Source organism: Anser anser, assembly GCF_964211835.1.
Source record: "Anser anser genome assembly, chromosome: Z".
Classification (NCBI taxonomy): Eukaryota; Metazoa; Chordata; class Aves; order Anseriformes; family Anatidae; genus Anser; species Anser anser.
The window spans coordinates 63899426-63918574 of NC_139723.1; the positions used below are offsets into that span (position 1 = coordinate 63899426).

General features: G+C 44.9%; 2 protein-coding genes across 6 annotated transcripts in view; both read right to left on the reverse strand.

Moving 5' to 3' along the window:
• Positions 1-3570, reverse strand: part of SERINC5 (serine incorporator 5) — a 40825-nt gene extending 37255 nt beyond the window's left edge. The window contains exon 1 of one of the 2 annotated variants that reach the window (XM_083816020.1): positions 3162-3570. In XM_083816020.1, coding sequence (XP_083672146.1) covers positions 3162-3188 — 27 coding nt within the window. In that variant the 5' untranslated portion in view covers positions 3189-3570. The remainder of the gene's footprint in view (positions 1-3161) is intronic. The other variant, XM_083816019.1, reaches the window with a different exon arrangement.
• A 6516-nt stretch (positions 3571-10086) lies between these two features.
• Positions 10087-19149, reverse strand: part of CDK7 (cyclin dependent kinase 7) — a 29335-nt gene continuing 20272 nt past the window's right edge. For 2 of the 4 annotated variants that reach the window (XM_083816025.1, XM_083816023.1), the window contains one exon: positions 16138-16347. In XM_083816025.1, the coding sequence (XP_083672151.1) occupies positions 16322-16347 (26 nt within the window). In that variant the 3' untranslated portion in view covers positions 16138-16321. Of the gene's footprint in view, positions 15684-16137; positions 16348-19149 lie in introns of those variants that run through there. The other 2 variants (XR_014576346.1, XM_083816024.1) reach the window with 2 other exon arrangements.

Here is a 19149-nt window from a genome sequence, read left to right on the forward strand (position 1 = left end):
ACACAGGGGCTTCCTTCCCTTGCCCCACAGACCACCAACCCCATCAGTCTGAGGCTGGCCTAAGCCATGACTTTAAATAGGGCTTTTTTCGTATTTTTGTTTTTTAAACCCTCAGCATTAGAGGTCTGGGTATAAAATAAAAATCTGATATTCTACTCGTGGCACATCTTACTTCATTTACTACATTATAGGACTTCTAAGTGGTGAACAGCACTAAAGAAAGCACTTGAGATTTAACAGACCTACAAAAATAGCTTTGAATGCTTTATAAGCTTTAATAACTACCAGTTCTAATTGAAAAATCCATCTTCTTGAACAAGCCAGTTGGAGCATACTGCCCCCTAAAAACTAAATGCTAACTATTTAAATTACATTTATTTAACTCTGGAAAAAAAACATATTCATTGTAATAAAGATTTTCCGCAACAGCTGCTTTTCTTAACCATGATCTCAACTTTATTCTCTTGAGAATAACTACTGAAGAAAAGCCAAATGTAAAATCCTGTTTCCTGTCAATTTAAGCAGATGTTTTTATGTAATCAAAAGCATTGTGGAGGCCCAAGCTAGACTGTATTCACTCTGCATTCTGAAAATAGGTCCACCAAAGAAATGCTAGCAAAAGAAGAAACATTAGCAAGCCCATTACAGCACAAACACCTAAAAATTACAATTTTCTGCCAAATAGGTTTGCACGTTGCACAATAAAAAACAGTGGCAGAAATTAGAGTTTATAAATGACCAAGAGAGAGACTTGCTTCCTTCAGAGCAAGTTCCCATGGTCTACTTGGCAAGGATGCAAGTTGCACAGTAACGTTAATTGAGATTATTTAAAATAACTTCTGTTAGTGCAAAATCAGCATAACCAAGGGACACCGAATTTTGGCAGCTATTCCTTTAACAACAGGAATCTGGGCCGAGGAACCTGAATGCATTTATTCAGACAGGCATCATCGGATAGATGTTCAGCACAGCTTGGTCCAAGCCCAAAAGAACTGATAACTCCTTGTCTGCTTCACATCAGGAAAACTTGCTGGCACTACAAATGGAGAAAAATGATAGTCAAGTGATGTTAACCCGCAACAAAACTTTGATATCAGCACTTTCACAGCTCACGAGGAGGACGCTGAAGCTCCCAGTCAGTTCTAGGAGAGCAGACCCACAGAAACACAGCAAGGCAGAGACATGCAGGCCAAAACCACTTTTTTTTTCTGTTGTTGTTACAACACAACACTCCAACAAAACAAATACCATGGGATATCACACACATTAAACTAGCATTTCTTAGGCCAAAAGGAGAGACCAGCATAAGGGCTGTTTTTCAGGACTCACTGTATAAAGTCCCATCTCTCCTCAAGCATACCACTGCTGTTTCTGTAGGCAAGGTTACATCCTGCAGAACATTTAAAGAGAGGCCAAATTCCTCCTCAGTTTTTCAGCTTGATTAACAGTACTTGTAAAATGCCTGAAGAAGTTTAGTTGACAGAGAAACTTCTACCCCTTCTTGTTTAATACAATTAACACACAGGAATAACAGCCTCCCCTCTATCAAGGTTGGAACTCATCTAGCTGTGAACTCAAAGACCGTTTTTCTTTTTTAAAAAGTTACATTGTACACTATTGAAGCATGGTTTATGTCATTTATCATCTTAATCTATATATAAAAAGGTTATCCACGCTAAGTTTGCTAGTACAAGTCCAGCAGTACGCCGTATTTAGCGCAGATAAGTCTTACATCAAAAATAATGTTTGAGCCAGCAGAATACATCTCCCCAGGGTATTGCATAATTCTGGCACCATGACTGCATCCACTTTAGGGCTTTTGTTTAGGCTCCAACATCACGAAGGAGTTCAGCTTCTTTCCAGACTCCAAAGTGACGCATCAGTGTCAATAAAACACATTACTACTAGATATTACTACATGGCACATTGACAGTGGCTCTGAGAAACCTTCAAAGTTCAGTCATGCTAAAGCCACGCCATTCACCATATGAACCTCACGACAGTTTTGTCCTCCTGGTTTTAAGATACTTCTCTAGGAGCTTCACCAAAAAAGCAATGAAGGTGTGAACAGCCATGAACCACCCCAGTAGCTGTGCCTACTACCAGCACTTTGTTCTTTCCACGCTGTGTAAAAGACTGAGCAGGTCTAAACCTTGCTTCAAGCGCTGCCAAAATGTGTCTGAAACAGCAGCCAAGGAATCACAGAATCATAAAGGTGGGAAAAGACCTCCAAGATCATCTGGTCCAACCATCCCCCTACTAACAATATCACCCACTAAACCATGTCCCTAAGCACCCCATCCAACCTTTCCTTAAACACCCCCAGGGACGGTGATGCCCTGCGCAACCTGTCCCAGTGCCTGACTGCTCTTTCTGAGAAGAAATGTCTCCTGATTCCCAACCTAAACCTCCCCTGGTGCAACCTGAGGCCGTTCCCTCTAGTCCTATCACTAGTTTCCTGTGAGAAGAGGCCGACCCCCAGCTCCCCACACCTTCCTTTCAGGTAGCTGTAGAGAGCAATGAGGTCCCCCCGAGCCTCCTCTTCTCCAGACTAAACAGCCCCAGCGCCCTCAGCCGCTCCCCACAGGACCTGTGAGACCCCTCCTGAGGAGCAGCATCACCCGAGGCAGGCACCGCTCTCACCCCTGACACCCAGCACTCCTTGGCGAGGTGCAGGGGGGCTCCGGCGGACGGGTGTGCAGAGACACGCTCCGCAACCCTTCAGCCCGCTGCACCTCGGGAGAGCCACAGCCGGAGAAACAAACCTAAACTGTGTTTTCAAGCTTGAGGAAAAAAAACGATTTTTTTTTTTTTTCCAGATGGCTCGCACAAAAGCGAAATAACAACCAGAAGCCGAGGGCGGGCAGAGCTGCCGATGAGGCAACCTCAGCACAACCCGCACCGCCAGGTGTTCGAACACGCCACAGGCTGCCCTGAAACCAGAGGACGGCGGAGAGCTCCTCGCCCAGAGGGCAGCCCCCCCGGCGCTCCCGCCGCCCCGCGGCCGGGCACCGCCATCTCGGGGCGCTGCGAGCGCCGCCGCTCCCGCTGCCCCGGCTCCCGGGGCGGGCAGGCCGCCCTCCCTCCGCGCCCGGCTCCCGGCGGGGGCTGCCCGCCCGCAGCGGGCAAAGCCGGGCTCCCCCCACGCTCCTCGCCCCTACCTGGCCGGCGCAGCAGGGTGCGGACATGCCGGCGGCGGGTCCCGGCTCCGTCCCCCTCCCCGGTCGCTCGGTGCCTGCCTCACGGGCGGCCGCCCCATGCGGGTGCGGGCTGGGCTGGGCCGGGCCGCGCAGGGCACCGCGGCGGCGGGCGGGGCCGCACCGCCTCTGCCCGCCGCCCTCGGCCCGGCCCCGCCGCCCGCCTTCCGCTGTCGTCAGGGAGCGGCGGCCCCCGAGGCCCGGAGGAGCCCCGGCCGGGCGCCCCGCTGCGGGGACCGGGACCGGGACCGGGACGGGGCCGGGGCTGGCACCGGGGGGGGGCCGCGGGCGTGCGGCAGGTGCGGCCCCGCAGCCCGGCGGGTCGGTGCAGGGAGCGCGGCAGGCCGGGTGGCTGCGCCGCCAAGCCCCTCGCCTTCAGAGCGCCGCGGCGCGTCCCCGCCCGTGCTGCGTGCACCTGCGGGCTAACGCCGGGCTCGTCCGTGGGACGGCCCGAGGGCTGTGCCTCCCCGGCGGGGCCCAGGGCCCTGCCGGCGGTTCTGGGGTGCTTTGGCCGGCGTCGGTGGGTAGGAGGCGAGTTAAGGTGCTCACCCGCGGCTGAGGGGTTAGACCCACAGAATTCCCTGGGTTGGAAGGGACCCTAAAAACACCCTGTTCTAGCCCCCTGCCATGGGCAGGGACACCTCCCACCAGACCAGGCTGCCCAAAGCCCCATCCAGTCAGGGACGGGGCATCCACAGCTTCGCTGGGCAACCTGTGCCACTGCCTCACCACCCTCTGAGTAAAGATTTTCTTCCCGTCATCTAAATCTCCCCTCTTTCAGTTAAAAAAGCCATTCCCCCCAGTCTGTATTTCCCCAGGTCTTTCTTTCTACAGTTTTTAAAAACTGGAGTGATGTTTCCCTTTTTCCAGACACTGTGAACTTCATCTGACTGCTTGGACTTTTCAAGTATGATGGAGAGAGGCTTAGCAACTCCATCTGACAGTTTCCTCAGGACCCTGGGATGCACAACCCCATGCAGCGCTACAGGCCTGGGGCAGAGTGGCTGGAAAGCTGCGCAGAGGAAAGGGATCTGGGGGTGTTGGTCAATGCTCGCCTGAACATGAGCCAGCAGTGTGCCCAGGTGGCCAAGAAGGCCAACGGCATCCTGGCTTGCATCAGGAATAGTGTAGCCAGCAGGACCAGGGAGGTGATCGTCATCCTGTACTCAGCTCTGGTGAGGCCACCCCTCGTGTACTGTGTTCAGCTTTGGGCCCCTCACTACAGGAAGGACATCGAGGCCCTGGAGCGTGTCCAGAGAAGGGCTACGAAGCTGGTGAAGGGCCTGGAACACAAGTCCTGTGGGGAGCGGCTGAGGGCACTGGGGTTGTTTAGTCTGGGGAAGAGGAGGCTCAGGGGAGACCTTATTGCTCTCTACAGGTACCTGAAAGGAAGGTGTGGGGAGCTGGGGGTCAGCCTCTTCTCACAGGTAACTAGTGACAGGACTAGAGGGAATGGCCTCAAGTTGCACCAGGGGAGGTTCAGGTTGGAAATGAGGAGACATTTCTCCTCAGAAAGAGCAGTCAGACACTGGAACGGGTTGCCCAGGGCATCACCATCCCTGGGGGTGTTTAAGGAAAGGTTGGAGGTGGTGCTTAGGGACATGGTTTAGTGGGTGACATTGGTGGTAGGGGGATGGTTGGACCAGATGATCTTGGAGGTCTTTTCCAGCTTTAATGATTCTGTGATTCTATGATCTGGGCTCTGTAGACTTGTACCTGTTCAGTTTCATCAGGTGATCTCAAACCTAATCTTCACTCACACTGGGAAGGATTTAGCTCCTCCAGTCCCTGCCTTGAGGCTCAGGGACTTGAGAGACTTGAGTTTTGTGGTAAAAGTGAATGCCAGTGAAGACTGAGGCAAGGAAGTTGTAAAGTACCTCAGCCTTCCCCTTGGTTTATTGTGGGGAGTGTGCTCTCTTTAGCCTTCCTCTTCTAGCTAATATACCTGTAGAATCCCTTCTTATTATTATTTGCAACCTTTGCCAAGTTCAGCTCCAGCTGTGCCTTGGCTTTCCTGATCTCATCCCTATACGTTTGAGCGGTATCCCCATATGCTTCCCAGGCCACATACCCCTGCTTCCACTGCCTGTGCATTTCCTATTTGTGACTCATTTTGACCAGCAGCAGGTCCTTGCTTAGCCATTTTCCTGCCTTCCCTGCTTGATTTATTACACATGGGGATCCAGAGCTCTTGTGGTTTGTGAAAGGTGTCCTTAAAGAGTTGCCAGCTCTGATCAGTTCCTCTGTCCCTCAGGGCAGTGTCCCAGGGAATTTCATCCACTAGTTCTTTAAAAAACTGGAAGATTGCTCTTCTAAAATTCAGGGTCCTGACTTCACTCTTTGCCAGCCCTATATCCCTCAAGATCACAAATTCCACCAGGGAGTGATCACCGCAGCCCAGACTGCCTCCAATTTTGACCTCTTTTATTATTTTATCTGCGGTGGTGAGCACCGGGTCCAGTAATGCTTCTCCTCCGGTTGGGCTATCTATTACCTCGATGTCTCAGCTTCTTGCATGATTTCAGGGTATCTTTGTTTTTGCAAACAAAGCCAACAATAGTAGCAATGAGGTTCTCTGTGGGAAGACTCCCTCACTTTGTCTGCTTCGTTGCCTCCATGTGTGTGCATGCTACTATAATATTTAAGAGAAATATTTAGTACTTTATTTTTAGTTTTAAAATGCCTTAGTCTTAGGAACTCTGTGACTACAGGCTATTGTACTGTGTGTATGTGTAGATAACACAGATATATGGACCAAAAAGGAAATCAGTATGGATTGCAGGATGTATTGTGTAAAACCCCTTCCTCTTTCCCTTTGTGTGCAGACAAACAGACATTTGATATTTTAGGAGAAAAAGCAGGTCATGTGATGAACCAGTGTTACATAATTCGGTGTTCTGCTGGGGACTGAAGAGCCCAGAATTACTGAGGGTATAGTTTATGGAAGGCAGACAGGTGCTTTATTTTTGATGTCGCTCTAACATTCACGCATACTAAAGTTAGAGATGTGGTATTTACCACTACCGTAAGATTAATTTTGTCAATCGGATGGCAAAGGACACCAGCTTACAGTGATCCTAGAGAATCCTAGGCAAGAATGCAGCTGAGACCCATACTTTTTAGGAACATCAGCAGCCACAACCTCAAGTGAGGACTCCTCGGGTCAGGGCTGAGTCTAAGCACAACTTCTCTAATTTACAGCCCCTCTCTGTAAAGACAGGGCTGAAGGGAAGGAATCAAGAACTGAACAGTGTACAGGAGAGCAGTGTGGCCAGCAAACAGGCTAGAGAAAACCACTGGTATTTTTAACTTTGAAACACAGTCAGGTTCTTGAAGCATGTGGTTGAGACACGGCAACAGACAGAATAGTAAGAACTCAGCAAAACTGTGTTCGTTTTCTATTTCTGTTCCAGGCTTCTTGTACAATCACAAAAAGCTGACTGGTCAGGCTTGGCTTAATTTCCACATCTGCAAAATTAAATCAAAATCAAAACATGAAAGAGAATCTGAGGTTTTATTTAAAAATAAACTGTCTTGCAAGGAAAGGCTGGGTAAAGGTGACATATGGGTATGGTGGAAGAGTGCAAGTGTCAGCATATCAGGAGGTTGGTGGTGGAGAGAAAAACCTTGACTTGCACAGTGCAGTGTTTTACTGTTTTGGATCACTCTTCACCTTGACTTGCATAGTGCAGTGTTTTACTGTTTTGGATCCCTCTTCGTATTCTCAACTGGCATGGGGGACCAGCTGTATCCCAGTCTCCGACAGTGACAAGAGGAGCTGGATGAGCTAGCAGGAGGTGGGAAGAGAGACCGAGCTTTGTCCAGGTTAACGCCATGCTTCAAATTCATGTCATCGGAGACTCCTTGCAGCACCCCAGGGATGCACACTGTAACTTAGCAGCTTGCATCCGGTGCCTAACCCAGTGTTAGCTCATTGTGCTGCCCCTCCTCAGCACTCCCAGATTAGCTTCATGCTTTGTGTTGATAGCAGCAAGCGTTCAGTGGGCGGGGAACGCAGCTCCATGCAGGTCTGTTCACGCCAGCACTCTTATCGCTCAAACAAATGAACCTAGCCTCTGCACTGAAGAAAACAATGGAGATCTGTAACGGACTTGCCAGTCAGTAGGCCAGAACACCCCAGGGCCTTGGGATGTATGCTGTGGCTTTTTAAATTAAAAAAAAAAAAAAAAGTCACTAGAAATTCTTGAACTTTCCTGCTGTGTTGCTGGCAAGGATTAAGCAGGCTGATAGCTAAGCAATGAACAGATGCTGCTGCGTGAACAGAACTGTCACTCTGAAACTATCCATGCATTTAGAATAAGGTTTACCCATCAAATGTAGACTCTGAAATCAGAAATGGCTGTTGTATTCCCCTAATCTGCTTTACTAGCCAGAAATCTTCAGCCAGTAATTCCTGCTTCAGACTGTTCCCGTTGGCAGGGTAAAGAGTATCTCTTTGAAGAGAAGCTAATTCTGATTCATGGCATTCATAGATGTGATGGGATACCCATAGTTTCAACTGAGAAAGGCAAGAAGATTTGGCCTTCCTTTGTACAAGGAATTCTACCAACACTGATTTACAGAGATATAATTAGTCAGGACAGGAGAAAACAGACAGGCACCAGCCCCAAAAGTTACACAGCCTGAACCTGTGACACAGGGAGGCGAGAGGCAGAATGGAGGCATCAAGTGGCCCCGCAGGACACTCGAGGGGTACCCAGGAACAGACTTCAAACTCCGGTCTCAGTGCATGTGCTGGAGAGCAAGGAAGGCAGGGAGGGAAGTGCTTGGTTAGAAGTTGTAACTACATGGCTTTTTCCAGAAAAAACACCATTAAGAGCCAGTTGTGCCCTGGGAGCAAGCCAATTTCCTCTCTTGGTGTGTATGCAGGCAGCATAGCAGAGCCTGAAGCCCCAGACACGTTACTTTGAGTCACCTACCTTCAAGCAGCCTACAAAACTCTGCCTACAATATATCTGACCTCGTTTCATATGCACTTGTGACCTTCTGGTGGCACATCAGCTTTGCTTAAGCTAGCAGGAAAGCCATTAGGCTTGGATCCCAAGTGCAGTTTCACTTGCAGATGTTGCACCTTCGCGTGTATCCACTTCACCCATTCCCGAGTCATTTCTACAGGGATTATGTAGAAACAGGGACTCTCACTGTTCCCCTTCGCTGTGAAAAGAATGCAATATTACCAGCTCTACAGAGAGCTCAAAAGATGTTAGTGGTGAAGCAAAAGGCTTTTTGGCACAACACAGGGAAATCATAACTTAGCAGGAACATTCGAGGACTCTGTGCTTCCTCAGGACTCACATGGTATAAACCAGATCACCGTATTTTATTGTAAGAATATTAGGAATTGTGCCATTTTGTTCACACCTTATGAAATGAAGCTGCAACTGGGAACGATGCTTTTACTGTTCTGTGATTCCATGGTTTTTCAGTAATTAAAGAGATTTTTGTTTACATCAACTGGCAACAAGAAGAATGCAAAAAGGTTGCATGTAATGAGGAGAAAAAAATTTACCACTTGGCCATGTTTCAGGTGAAATGAATGAAATACATAAAATCTTTCCAAATGTAAATGTGATCAGAAAGAAAACAAAACCAAAATCTATCACATGTGGTGGTGACACACAAAATTAGTTTATTTTTATAGCGTAAATTTACGCTTTATGTGCCTATTAAAATATAAGAGATTCGAAATTGCTTTTTAGGTAAATGTATATTTTGCTTGAGCCTAGGAGTTAAGACACCCGTCAAAAATGTGGTTATGGGAAGGTAGGGAAACGTGTGTGAATGCTCGTGCACATGTTCTGGAAACAACCACTCAGATCCAAATGGGACCTTTTACACAGCTAATAACCTAACTGCTATGATGCTTGCTGGAACAGTTTCCTGTGGAAAAGGTATTCCAGTTAAAGGGAGCACCATGCAAGGGTGTGAGTAGACAGTAAAAATAGTTCGTGCAACACCTAGGAGTTTTACTTGTGAGTGACTGAAAGACCATCCCCATCTCGCAGTCCAGGTGGCTGCAGGCCATGATAAACTCATTTTTTTCTTAAGCATGCACCACCACCTGGTAACCCAAAGTTTCCTGGGAATGACAGAGCACTTCTTCCCAAATCCTCCTAGGTAGCCAAGGGCTTCCAGAACCTTTGGAAATCTTTCAGAAGCCAGCATATCTAGGAACCATGTCAGGACCAGCAGCCACAGCACAATATAGCCCAGCTGTAGACCTGACAAAAAGCAGCTGGGAACAGCCCACTCCTGTTAGCTGTCACAGCATCTCACCTGTTTTAGTGCTTGGCTGAGTGCAGGAAGCCCAAGGGCAAGGTGTAGCCCATTCCAGTGTTTGACAAGGGCACTGAGATCTTGGCTGTTACATCTTATTTGCATCTTTGGAAGGAAGGGAAGGGAAAAAAGGAGCATGACAATGACGGCTCCAGAGTTCACTGACACTTTGAAAAATATCTAAATTTTGTGTTGTTTTATGATGTTTAAGCTCATAGGAGCTAAGCTTTCACACTGCAGTCAGCCTCTCTAGGGGCTGGAAGTATCTCCCACCAGCAGCTTTAGGAAAAGCATCCGTTGGCTTGGCATCTATGAAGATGCTTACACAGTGTAGCGCATTTGTTGTTGCTCTAATCGTATGATCACCTTCAAGGCTGCGTGTAGATACCGAGGCGCACACAAAGCAACCATAACAAGAAAGCACCGAGTGATCTGCCGAAGCAAGGCAAGGGCTCTACTGCAAACAAAGAGACACATGAAATAGAAATCTCTGAGCGGGGGTGGGAACAGAGATTGCCTGTGCACATGTGGCCAGGTACACGTGCAACCAGTCTTTCCAGAACATCAGGTTGGTCATAACAACAAACGGTGGTATCACTCACTACATCTTTATTAGTGATTCGTAACTCACACTCATCATTTCTAGCCAGTAGGAGTTTTAATTAAAATAAATAAATAAAAGGAAAAAAGGTCCATGCATTTAAGTAGTCAAATTTGGTTAGATTCTGATCAGATTGTTTTACAGTGCTTGTTAGATTTGTAATAAAACATTTCATAGCAGTTGAAGATTTTAATCTTAAGAACACATAAAACCAGTATTTCCAGACAAATTTGCGTAATAAAGATTTTAAAGAATTATAGCCTAATAAACTGTTTGCTCCCCCCCCCCCTCCAGCTCTAATTTAATGTAGATTAAAACCTGCATTGTCTATTAAGGAGATGCAACAATTAAATCTTTCTGCATAGGTAACTTTTGTAACCAAACTACATTATGATAGCAGTACATAGCTTTGCACTGAACTCTACAGTTGATACATTCGCACATTTTTAATTGACACTTTTTAGCCCAATACCATGTACAACCAGTTATAAATGTCATTCTTTCCGACCTTTTGTTAAGTGTATGCAGTCCAACTTCTAATTCCTAAATTAGGTTTTTATTAATGACGTTTCAGGTTACTTAATACCTTTACCTTACAAATAACTGCCATAGACATTTAACTCTGTTGGCACTAAGGACACATTGTGCTAGCAGGAGACAGCAGAGTTCCCAGGCACATTTACACGTTTCTGACGCTGAGGTAAGCAGCCAGCAGCTGGGAGTCTGGTGCTGCCTTATTTAGCCTTACTGGAGTTAATGAGTGACAGATGGAAAAGAGAAAACATGCGTGCCCCCAGGTTACTAGATAAGGTCAACGTAAAGGGTCTTATTAAAGAAGTCCTACAAGAATATGAAGTAATGCAGGCGTAAGTTACATGCCGAGAGTCAGGCCAGTTTTCCGTCCTCACAGGAGCTCCAAGCTGGCAAAGCAAGGACTCTCAGAAAAACAAGTATCAGGAAGACGGTTCAAATTGTTACGGCATCTGACTACCTGCTTCATTTATCTGACAGACACTATCTCCAGTGGCAGGAAAAATGTGTCTGGATGTATAGCAACATTTGAACTCCTGCAGTTAAGCTTGATGGACGGCCTAAGTACTATTGGAAGGTACCTGCCTACCAGTCTGGCCCAAAATGGAGGTTTTTCAAAAACGAAGCACACAGTCCACATCCTGTTGTCAAAGTCAGGTCAGTGCAACTGCCAGCATCCCTACTAAAGGGGCACAAATCTCTTGGCGTAAGCAATAAACCACATTCCATTACACATGTTAATTAACTGTATGAAGTTCAACAAGGCCAAGTGCCGGGTCCTGCACCTGGGGCACAACAACCCCAAGCAGTGCTACAGGCTGGGAGATGAGTGGTTGGAAAGCTGCCTGGCAGAGAAGGACCTGGGAGTATTGGTTGATAGTCGGCTGAATATGAGCCAGCAGTGTGCCCAGGTGGCCAAGAAGGCCAACAGCACCCTGGCTTGCACAAGAAACAGTGTGGCCAGCAGGGTGAGGGAAGTGATTGTCCCCCTGTACTCGGCTCTGGTGAGGCCGCACCTCGAGTACCGTGTTCAGTTTTGGGCCCCTCTCTACAAGAAGGACATGGAGGTGCTCGAGAGAGTCCAGAGAAGGGCAACGAAGCTGGTGAGGGGTCTGGAGAGCAAGTCTTACGAGGAGCGGCTGAGGGAGCTGGGGTTGTTCAGCCTGGAGAAGAGGAGGCTCAGGGGCGACCTTATCGCTCTCTACAGTTACCTTAAAGGAGGCTGTAGCGAGGTGGGGGTTGGTCTGTTCTCCTACGTGCCTGGTGACAGGACGAGGGGGAATGGGCGAAAGTTGCGACAGGGGAGTTTTAGGTTGAATGTTAGGAAGAACTTCTTTACTGAAAGGGTTATTAAGCATTGGAACGGGCTGCCCAGGGAGGTGGTGGAGTCACCATCCCTGGAGGTCTTTAAAAGACGTTTAGATGTAGAGCTTAGCGATATGGTTTAGTGGAGTACTTAGTGTTAGGTCGGAGGTTGGACTCGATGATCTTGATGTCTCTTCCAACCTAGAAATCTGTGATACTGTGATAAGCGCAAAATGCCGCCTTCTCCTCCTCCTTTCCTTGCACACCATTCTGTTCTTATCGCAGTGGTGAATGCTGTTAGTATGCAGGTTTGTGGGTACAGTTTGAACTGACAGCACTAGAAGAAATGGTCACAACACTAGCAGCCTCTGTACTGACTACACAGCAAGTTTTTCAGGAAATTCTCATGCAGGACCTGCCTGCCTGCCTGCAGATTTAATTCTTGGAAGGAAGACAGAAATTCCCTAAGTAACTGAAAGAATAAGGGTTTCTAAAAAGAAATAATAGTTTGCTGAATAAGTTTCTCACAAATGGAGTAAAAAAATAAATTAAACGACTTAGAGCTGAACACAGAAATGACATGAGGATAATTCAGTAGCATCAAAACTTAGATTTTATCCCAGTTCTACTTGGGGAAGCTTGAAAAGGAGATACAAGAAAAGATGAACAAAGTTTGCACCAGTGATTGAGATGTGTTAGAGAAACGCAAGATGGAGTTCTCAAGCTAGCAATAACAGAGCTGCTGCTGGTGCCTTCCAGGTGGTGGTGGTGGGTTACAGGAGGAATAAATCTAATACCCATCAGGCCTTTGGGAAGAGAAGAATCAATATAAGGTTATCCTACACAGTACTGTATCTCATGCCCCAAAGGACTACAGCCATGCACGCCTCTTCCGCAGCTTCTCACACTACTACACGTCACTACAGCCTGTGAAGAGTGTTCAAAGAACTCAATTTAGCTCTCCAACAAGTTCCCCTATCTCATCCAGGCAAACTAAATTTAGACCTATCCCTGATTTATCCTGCAATTTTATTACAGCAACGTGGAGAGAATACCTTACCTCAGACAAGGTTGATATAATCCAGTATGAAATGCAAGGGGAAGTGGAGGGGATTCAATAAAAAGCAACCTAAACCACAGCTTTCTTGTAGTAATTCCTCCCTTCTGTCTGAGAAGCAAGTAAATATGCAGTCAGGTGAAACCTGCTATGATTTTAGAGATTTGTAAAGGAACCATTATACTGGTGTACATGGAACATAAGTGACCATGCACCAGAAGAAGTGACCAAGCAACAGTTAAGAGAACAGCGTATATGCAGCAAGTCAAGGGAACAGGAACAGTCACAAAACCAAGAACAAACACAGGTAGAAGCAAAGAACTGGCAGAGCTGCCTGGAGTGCCGACAGTTTTGAGGCTATACCATAGACAAGAAATATATCACAAATACAAAGCAACAGTGTTACACCTCATCCTGGCTCTAAGCTTCTTCCTCAAAAGAACGTAAGGGCTGGAGGGATCATACAGTGTTGGCACTAATGAAGAATCAAAGAGATGAGATGAAGACACGACAGCCTCTCCATGTTACCACAAGTAACCCCAGTCTCTGTGAGAGAACGAAATCAGTTTTGTTTAGAACAGAGAGCACCTTCCCTTTCTGTATTGTGTGCTCTTACAGTGAGTTTTGCTGCTTTTATTATGGCACTATTGTAGGGAGAAAAAGGTTTTATTAAATTATATAAGCAATATCAGTACAATCCACAGAAGCTACTCAAGCTCCAGTAAGTCTGGAGGTAAGAACTATGAAATTTTTCACAAAGAAGAGCGCTAACCTTTCAGGAAGAAACCGCAGTGGATCTCAATTAAAAAAAAAGTGATGAGGGCAGGGAAACTGTCTCAATCCAAGAGAGAAGGCATTTAGATTAAATTCCAGTTTGCACAAGTGTACAAGATAAACCTTTATACAATTACACAAGCATGCACACTGCAAGCTCAAGAGAAACCATACGTGACCGCTGTCGTTCTTAACAGAAGCCAAGTAGGTTGCAACAGCTATATACTTAATGTGCTGGTGTGATAAAACAGATCGTCCAAGCTGAAGCATCATTAGCACGACATACAGCTCGCAAGGTAAGCTAGCTACAAATTTAAACAGTATTTAGATGACCAGTTGCATAGTAATTGATAGCCAGCAGTAGTCACAAATACTCCTTCCAGAGTTCTGACCTAAGTCAAAAGAGTTAAGTCGAACTATCCAAAAGCCTGAAATCAAGAAAAAAATATCGTGCTGATGGTTTTTCTAATCTTATCTTACTCTGCGGTGTATGTACACTTTATGTATGCACAAAACCAGCATTAAGAGCAAAGTAAGTTTAGTCCCTGACACAGAAGGCTTCGTTCACGAACACAGTTGAAGTCAAGACATGATGAGCTGCTATATACACTCACAGCACAGAACAGCCTTACCTGCAGTGCACAGTAAGGCAAATGAATTACCGTGTGCGATTTGGAAGAGAATGGTTCTTGATCTTCTATGATATAGGAGCACTGCTTTTTTAATTCAAGTCTGCTGTGGTAGACACATGACTGGAAGCACACAGGTCAGCAGCATAGGTCACAAAATGCTCGATGTTCTCTCTCTTCAACCTCTCTTACAGAGCACAGTAAACAAATGCTCAAACTCAGTATCTACTTGACAAGTTTTGCCAATAGCAGCTTGGAGGATTGCTCCTTGTTCTACTGGAAAAGGCTCCCTTCAGGCCTGGGTGTGGTCTAGGCATATGCTGTGTTTGACAAGAAGGGAATGATGTAACTCTCACAGCAGAGCTGGTAAAACACAAAATTGCCACTGCCATACAAGCTCTATTTGTTATGCCCAAGAGTTAGGTGTGAGTATACTCACTGAAGGATTCTGTACCTGTATTAGTGGCTGAACGTTTCAGGACTTTGAAGTCCAGTCAGAATGCTGCCCTAGAGAAGCTGAATGCAAAAAAAAATTTTTTACAGTACTTCTAACTCTCTCTTCCCTATTGAGATCAACATATTTTTTAAACCTATCCCTGTCAGAGGTAGGACTGCAGTTCTCCTCTCAGTCCTTCAGCCTGCACTCAGGATGATCTGTGATTACACAGATAATGAAAAACCTGCTATAACTAGTATAGAGAAAACGTTCATGAAATAATACTGTCATTTAGGTCTTAGTAAAAATTTAATTTTCACTCACCAACAACCAGAAACACAGTAGGATATTGCCATGAACACTGTAAGGTACTGAGGGAATAGCAACTGCTGTCCCTTTAAGGCCAACATATTTCCAAGTTGGCTGATGGTACAAGTAAATTGAGTTATCAGAGCAGCAAGAAGACGGTTACTATTCCTCTACAACTTTAACTCTTCTGCTAATATACTTGCCATATACATTAAAAAAACAGAACGCTGAAAGAGGTTCACAACTGGGAAAATGACAATGGCTCACCAGGTATCCCTGAGATCCACTGCACAACAGCGGTGGGCACGCGGTTAGGCTGCGCATCAACAGCATCTACTGGCTTGTTTCTTTCCATTGAAGAAGTCTGGTTGCCCAGCAGCCACTTTGCAACACAGTTATGCTGGAAGTCAGGCAACAGAGCTGAGCACAGTATCTGCACTATGAAATGTTCAACAGCCACAGGTTGACAGGAGGGCTGGTATAGTCAGGAGGGCTGGTATAGTTTTCCCAGCTGGATCTCCCTCCATCATTTATTGCAATCTTGAGGCTGTGAAGAAAACAGTATTTATATGCGCTCTCATAACTTTTCCTGGAAGACTAGAATGTGTAAAAGAAACAACTTCACATTCAATCTATGCATCATATTGTTTTCAATATAGTAGATGTGTCCTTTGAAAGTCTTAAGGCACGTCAAATGAGAGCACAAGCAAACTCACTTGTTACTACACTGGCATATTAAAAGAACCCTGCCCTTCTCTTACAATGATACAGTTTTTCCAGCATGTTATACATCAGGCATGTACACTTAAGCTCCGGGTGAAAAGGCTGTATTTGCAGTTTTTCTCGTTTTGCATCTGTGCAGGATAGCACGTGATTCAGCATAAAGGCTTTGCAAAATCAGGCTGTGTAAATCTGTAGCCAGCACGCATCTTTTGATGGAATTACTACCTCAAAGCACGGGTCGAAGTAATGAAACAGCAAACCAGAGAAGGCAACCTTGCTGTTTTGTTTAAAAAAATTTATTTAAAAAATGTTAATAAAACCTCAGTTTCAGTTATGAAAATTACATTCACATTTTACATATAAAACATTAAAAAAATAACCATCCAGTGACTATTACAGCGTTACTCAATGGTTGGGACTTGGGTCATATGATCACTCATTTTCATCCACCATCCACAGCAATCAAAAAATCAATTTTTTTGGTAATCCTGAAAAGTGTAAATCACATTGTTACCAAAGTAAAGGGTTCAGCCCCCACCTCAAGTTTTTAATGCTCATTTAATACTATTCTTCACATTCATTTACTCTGAGCTAGTTAACGCTGTCTGCACCAGCACAATACTGCTATTTCAGTAAATCTATGGAGGACTGCCAGAATCAAAGCCAACTTGCACCAGTAGCTGTACTCCATAAGAGTCCCATATTCCATAATTGAGTGTTAATTGCATTTGGGATACATGTATTTCTCTTTGTTGTTATAAAAAGTTAGCCACTTAATTCTATTTCTAAACCTATGAAAGACAAGCTATTCTAAGACTTAACCCTGCCCGAGTGCATATACTCTTAATGATCTTTTTTATATACAGTCCCGACCCAGAAAAAGAGCTGCCTGCAGGAGGTAGCGGCCCTTTATGTCTGACTCATTCTCTAACCATGTTTTTGTTAGTATCAGCTGTAGAGACGCAGGGAACAGCACTTTTCTGATTCTATTCTAACTCTTCTCCTCTCCTATATTCATGTGCTATTTATTTGTAACATGGGTAGAATACACCATTGCTGCTTTCTGGGATGATGGATATGAAGTTTGCTATGGGAGGGTCCAATTGTTTTTGCCTGCCCTGTAAGCAGAAGTGTCCTCTAAAATACACTGGCATTGAATCATTCCCATGAACTTTAAGGGAATACCCAAACAGCAGAAGTTTTTAACCTTAGATATGAATGGACTTTTTTTTTTCCAAGCCAGAGTAGAATAGTTCTGAGATTAGGTAGATTTCCTACACTGTGTTGACTTAGGGAAGAGTTTATTGCTGTTATCTTCTACATTCTGTTTTGCGAGTTTACAGCTCTGTAGAAATGCAGATTTGTAGGACTGGAAATCAGTGTTCTGGGAAAGAAGTGCTGTATTTGACTAAGTGTTTTCCAGGGTGGAGAAGATGGACAATGATGTTATCATAACATCATTGTCTCCACATACCTCACAGATGAGAAGAAGTAAGTGGTAACAATAGCTAGCAATGATGTATGCTTAATACTTTGTCATTCATTTAGTTAGTGAGTTTTCCCCTGACAATACAGGTTGTTTTTTTTTTTTTCCCTGAAGGGTCCAGCTGCTGCACATTTAAGTTTGGTGAGCACTCCCCAAGGCTACAGCATTTTGTTCTTGTGGAACAGCAGCACTTCATGGGGATGTTATAATTTCTCTCTCCCAGGAGCCAGCCTCTGGTGCCAAGATTTTATAAGAGGGCACCCACTAGTAATTGCTTCAGCCTACTCCTTTAAATTCTAGAGTGCTGCCTCAACAGGGCTGAGGGAGAGATGCTGTGCAAGATGGAAGCACAGCTTAGCTTGAGAATTTCAAAGGATGAAATTTATTTTTCTTTGAAATGACTTCTGCACATTTTCATTCTCAACAGCAGTAAAAAATGCCATATTTCCACTTTTATTTATAAATAGACTGTAGGATTATTGCTCTTCCAAACTAAAAGCATATTCACATTTTAACTTGATGTTCGTGCCATGTAAGGACACCAAATGAAATCCAGGCTAGCATGCTTGCTAGCTCTAATTGTCACTCTCCTTTAACGTCAGTTGGGACTAGAAGATATACCTTTGGTACGCTTGGGTTCTACCAGCCTAGCTAAGGCAGCAACAGAACATAAATTTTCTGATGCGCTTCAACCAGCACTTGGAGGAAACAATATACTTTTTAAACTGATACTCAAATGTCTCAGAAGTAATGCTGACTTCCTAAATGCCTTAGTTATATCCAATCTCAAAACTTACGGCATTTAACACTGATTTCACCTTGTTGAAGATAAGACTTTTGTAAAGACATTAAGCCAATTAGTGTTCTAGTTCTGATACAGCTCTGGGAACCCCGTTCATTGATAAATGAAATACCTTAAAGTCTCAGAGCTCAGGGAAGCATTTCTTCCTCTTTCCTGTCGTTTAGTTAACTGGCGTATTTTGGGTCATGGACTTGAAAACACTAAATCACAGATCCTCACATGGTGTCGCAGGAGGAGATAAAGAGCTTAAATTAAGCAATTAATTACATATGGGAACTTGACAAGTTGACCCATGGTATTGAGGTCACCAGACAGCGTGCAAATAGTTAAAAGATTAAAGATTCTAATGAATTAATGCATTTTACTTTTAAATTGACAAAGACTATCAAACAATGAGTTGAAGTGCCTAAAAAGTAAGCTAAACTCCAATAATTTATCTGTCTGAACTCAAGAGGAAATGTACTTTCATGGAAGCATCTGCATTCCAAAAATATATCACTTTTGTATCAAAGAGCCTCGTACTGACAAGAACAAAAAGCTGACAATAACCTGACAGCTGCTATCTAGCAAATTCCGGCTGCCAAGGCAACAAACTCCCAGCTTAAGAACTAATGTTTGCCTCTGCTAGAAGGTCTGCCTAGTTTAGTGTCAGATACAAGTCTTGAATCCTCAGAGCTTTACTACTATGAAGGTAAGAAGTATGTGTTACTGTTTGGGGGAAAACCGGACATTCCATATAGAAGTTAGTATTAGGAAATAGGTTTGCCTTTTAAAAGGATCACTACGATATGCTTAGAACTTCCTTATGGAGTGATCAGAACACTTAACTTGCTTAGTCCAAGGGAGACAGCAGAAATCTCTTCTAAAATCCGATCTACATTCTCTCATCTGTCACTTGAAAGAATGAAATACCATGTTTCTCTCTTGCTCCCCCCAGCCCCCACATTTTCTCTCTTTTTTTTTTTTAAAGTGACTTCCACCTCAGTAAGGTGTCTCAGAAAT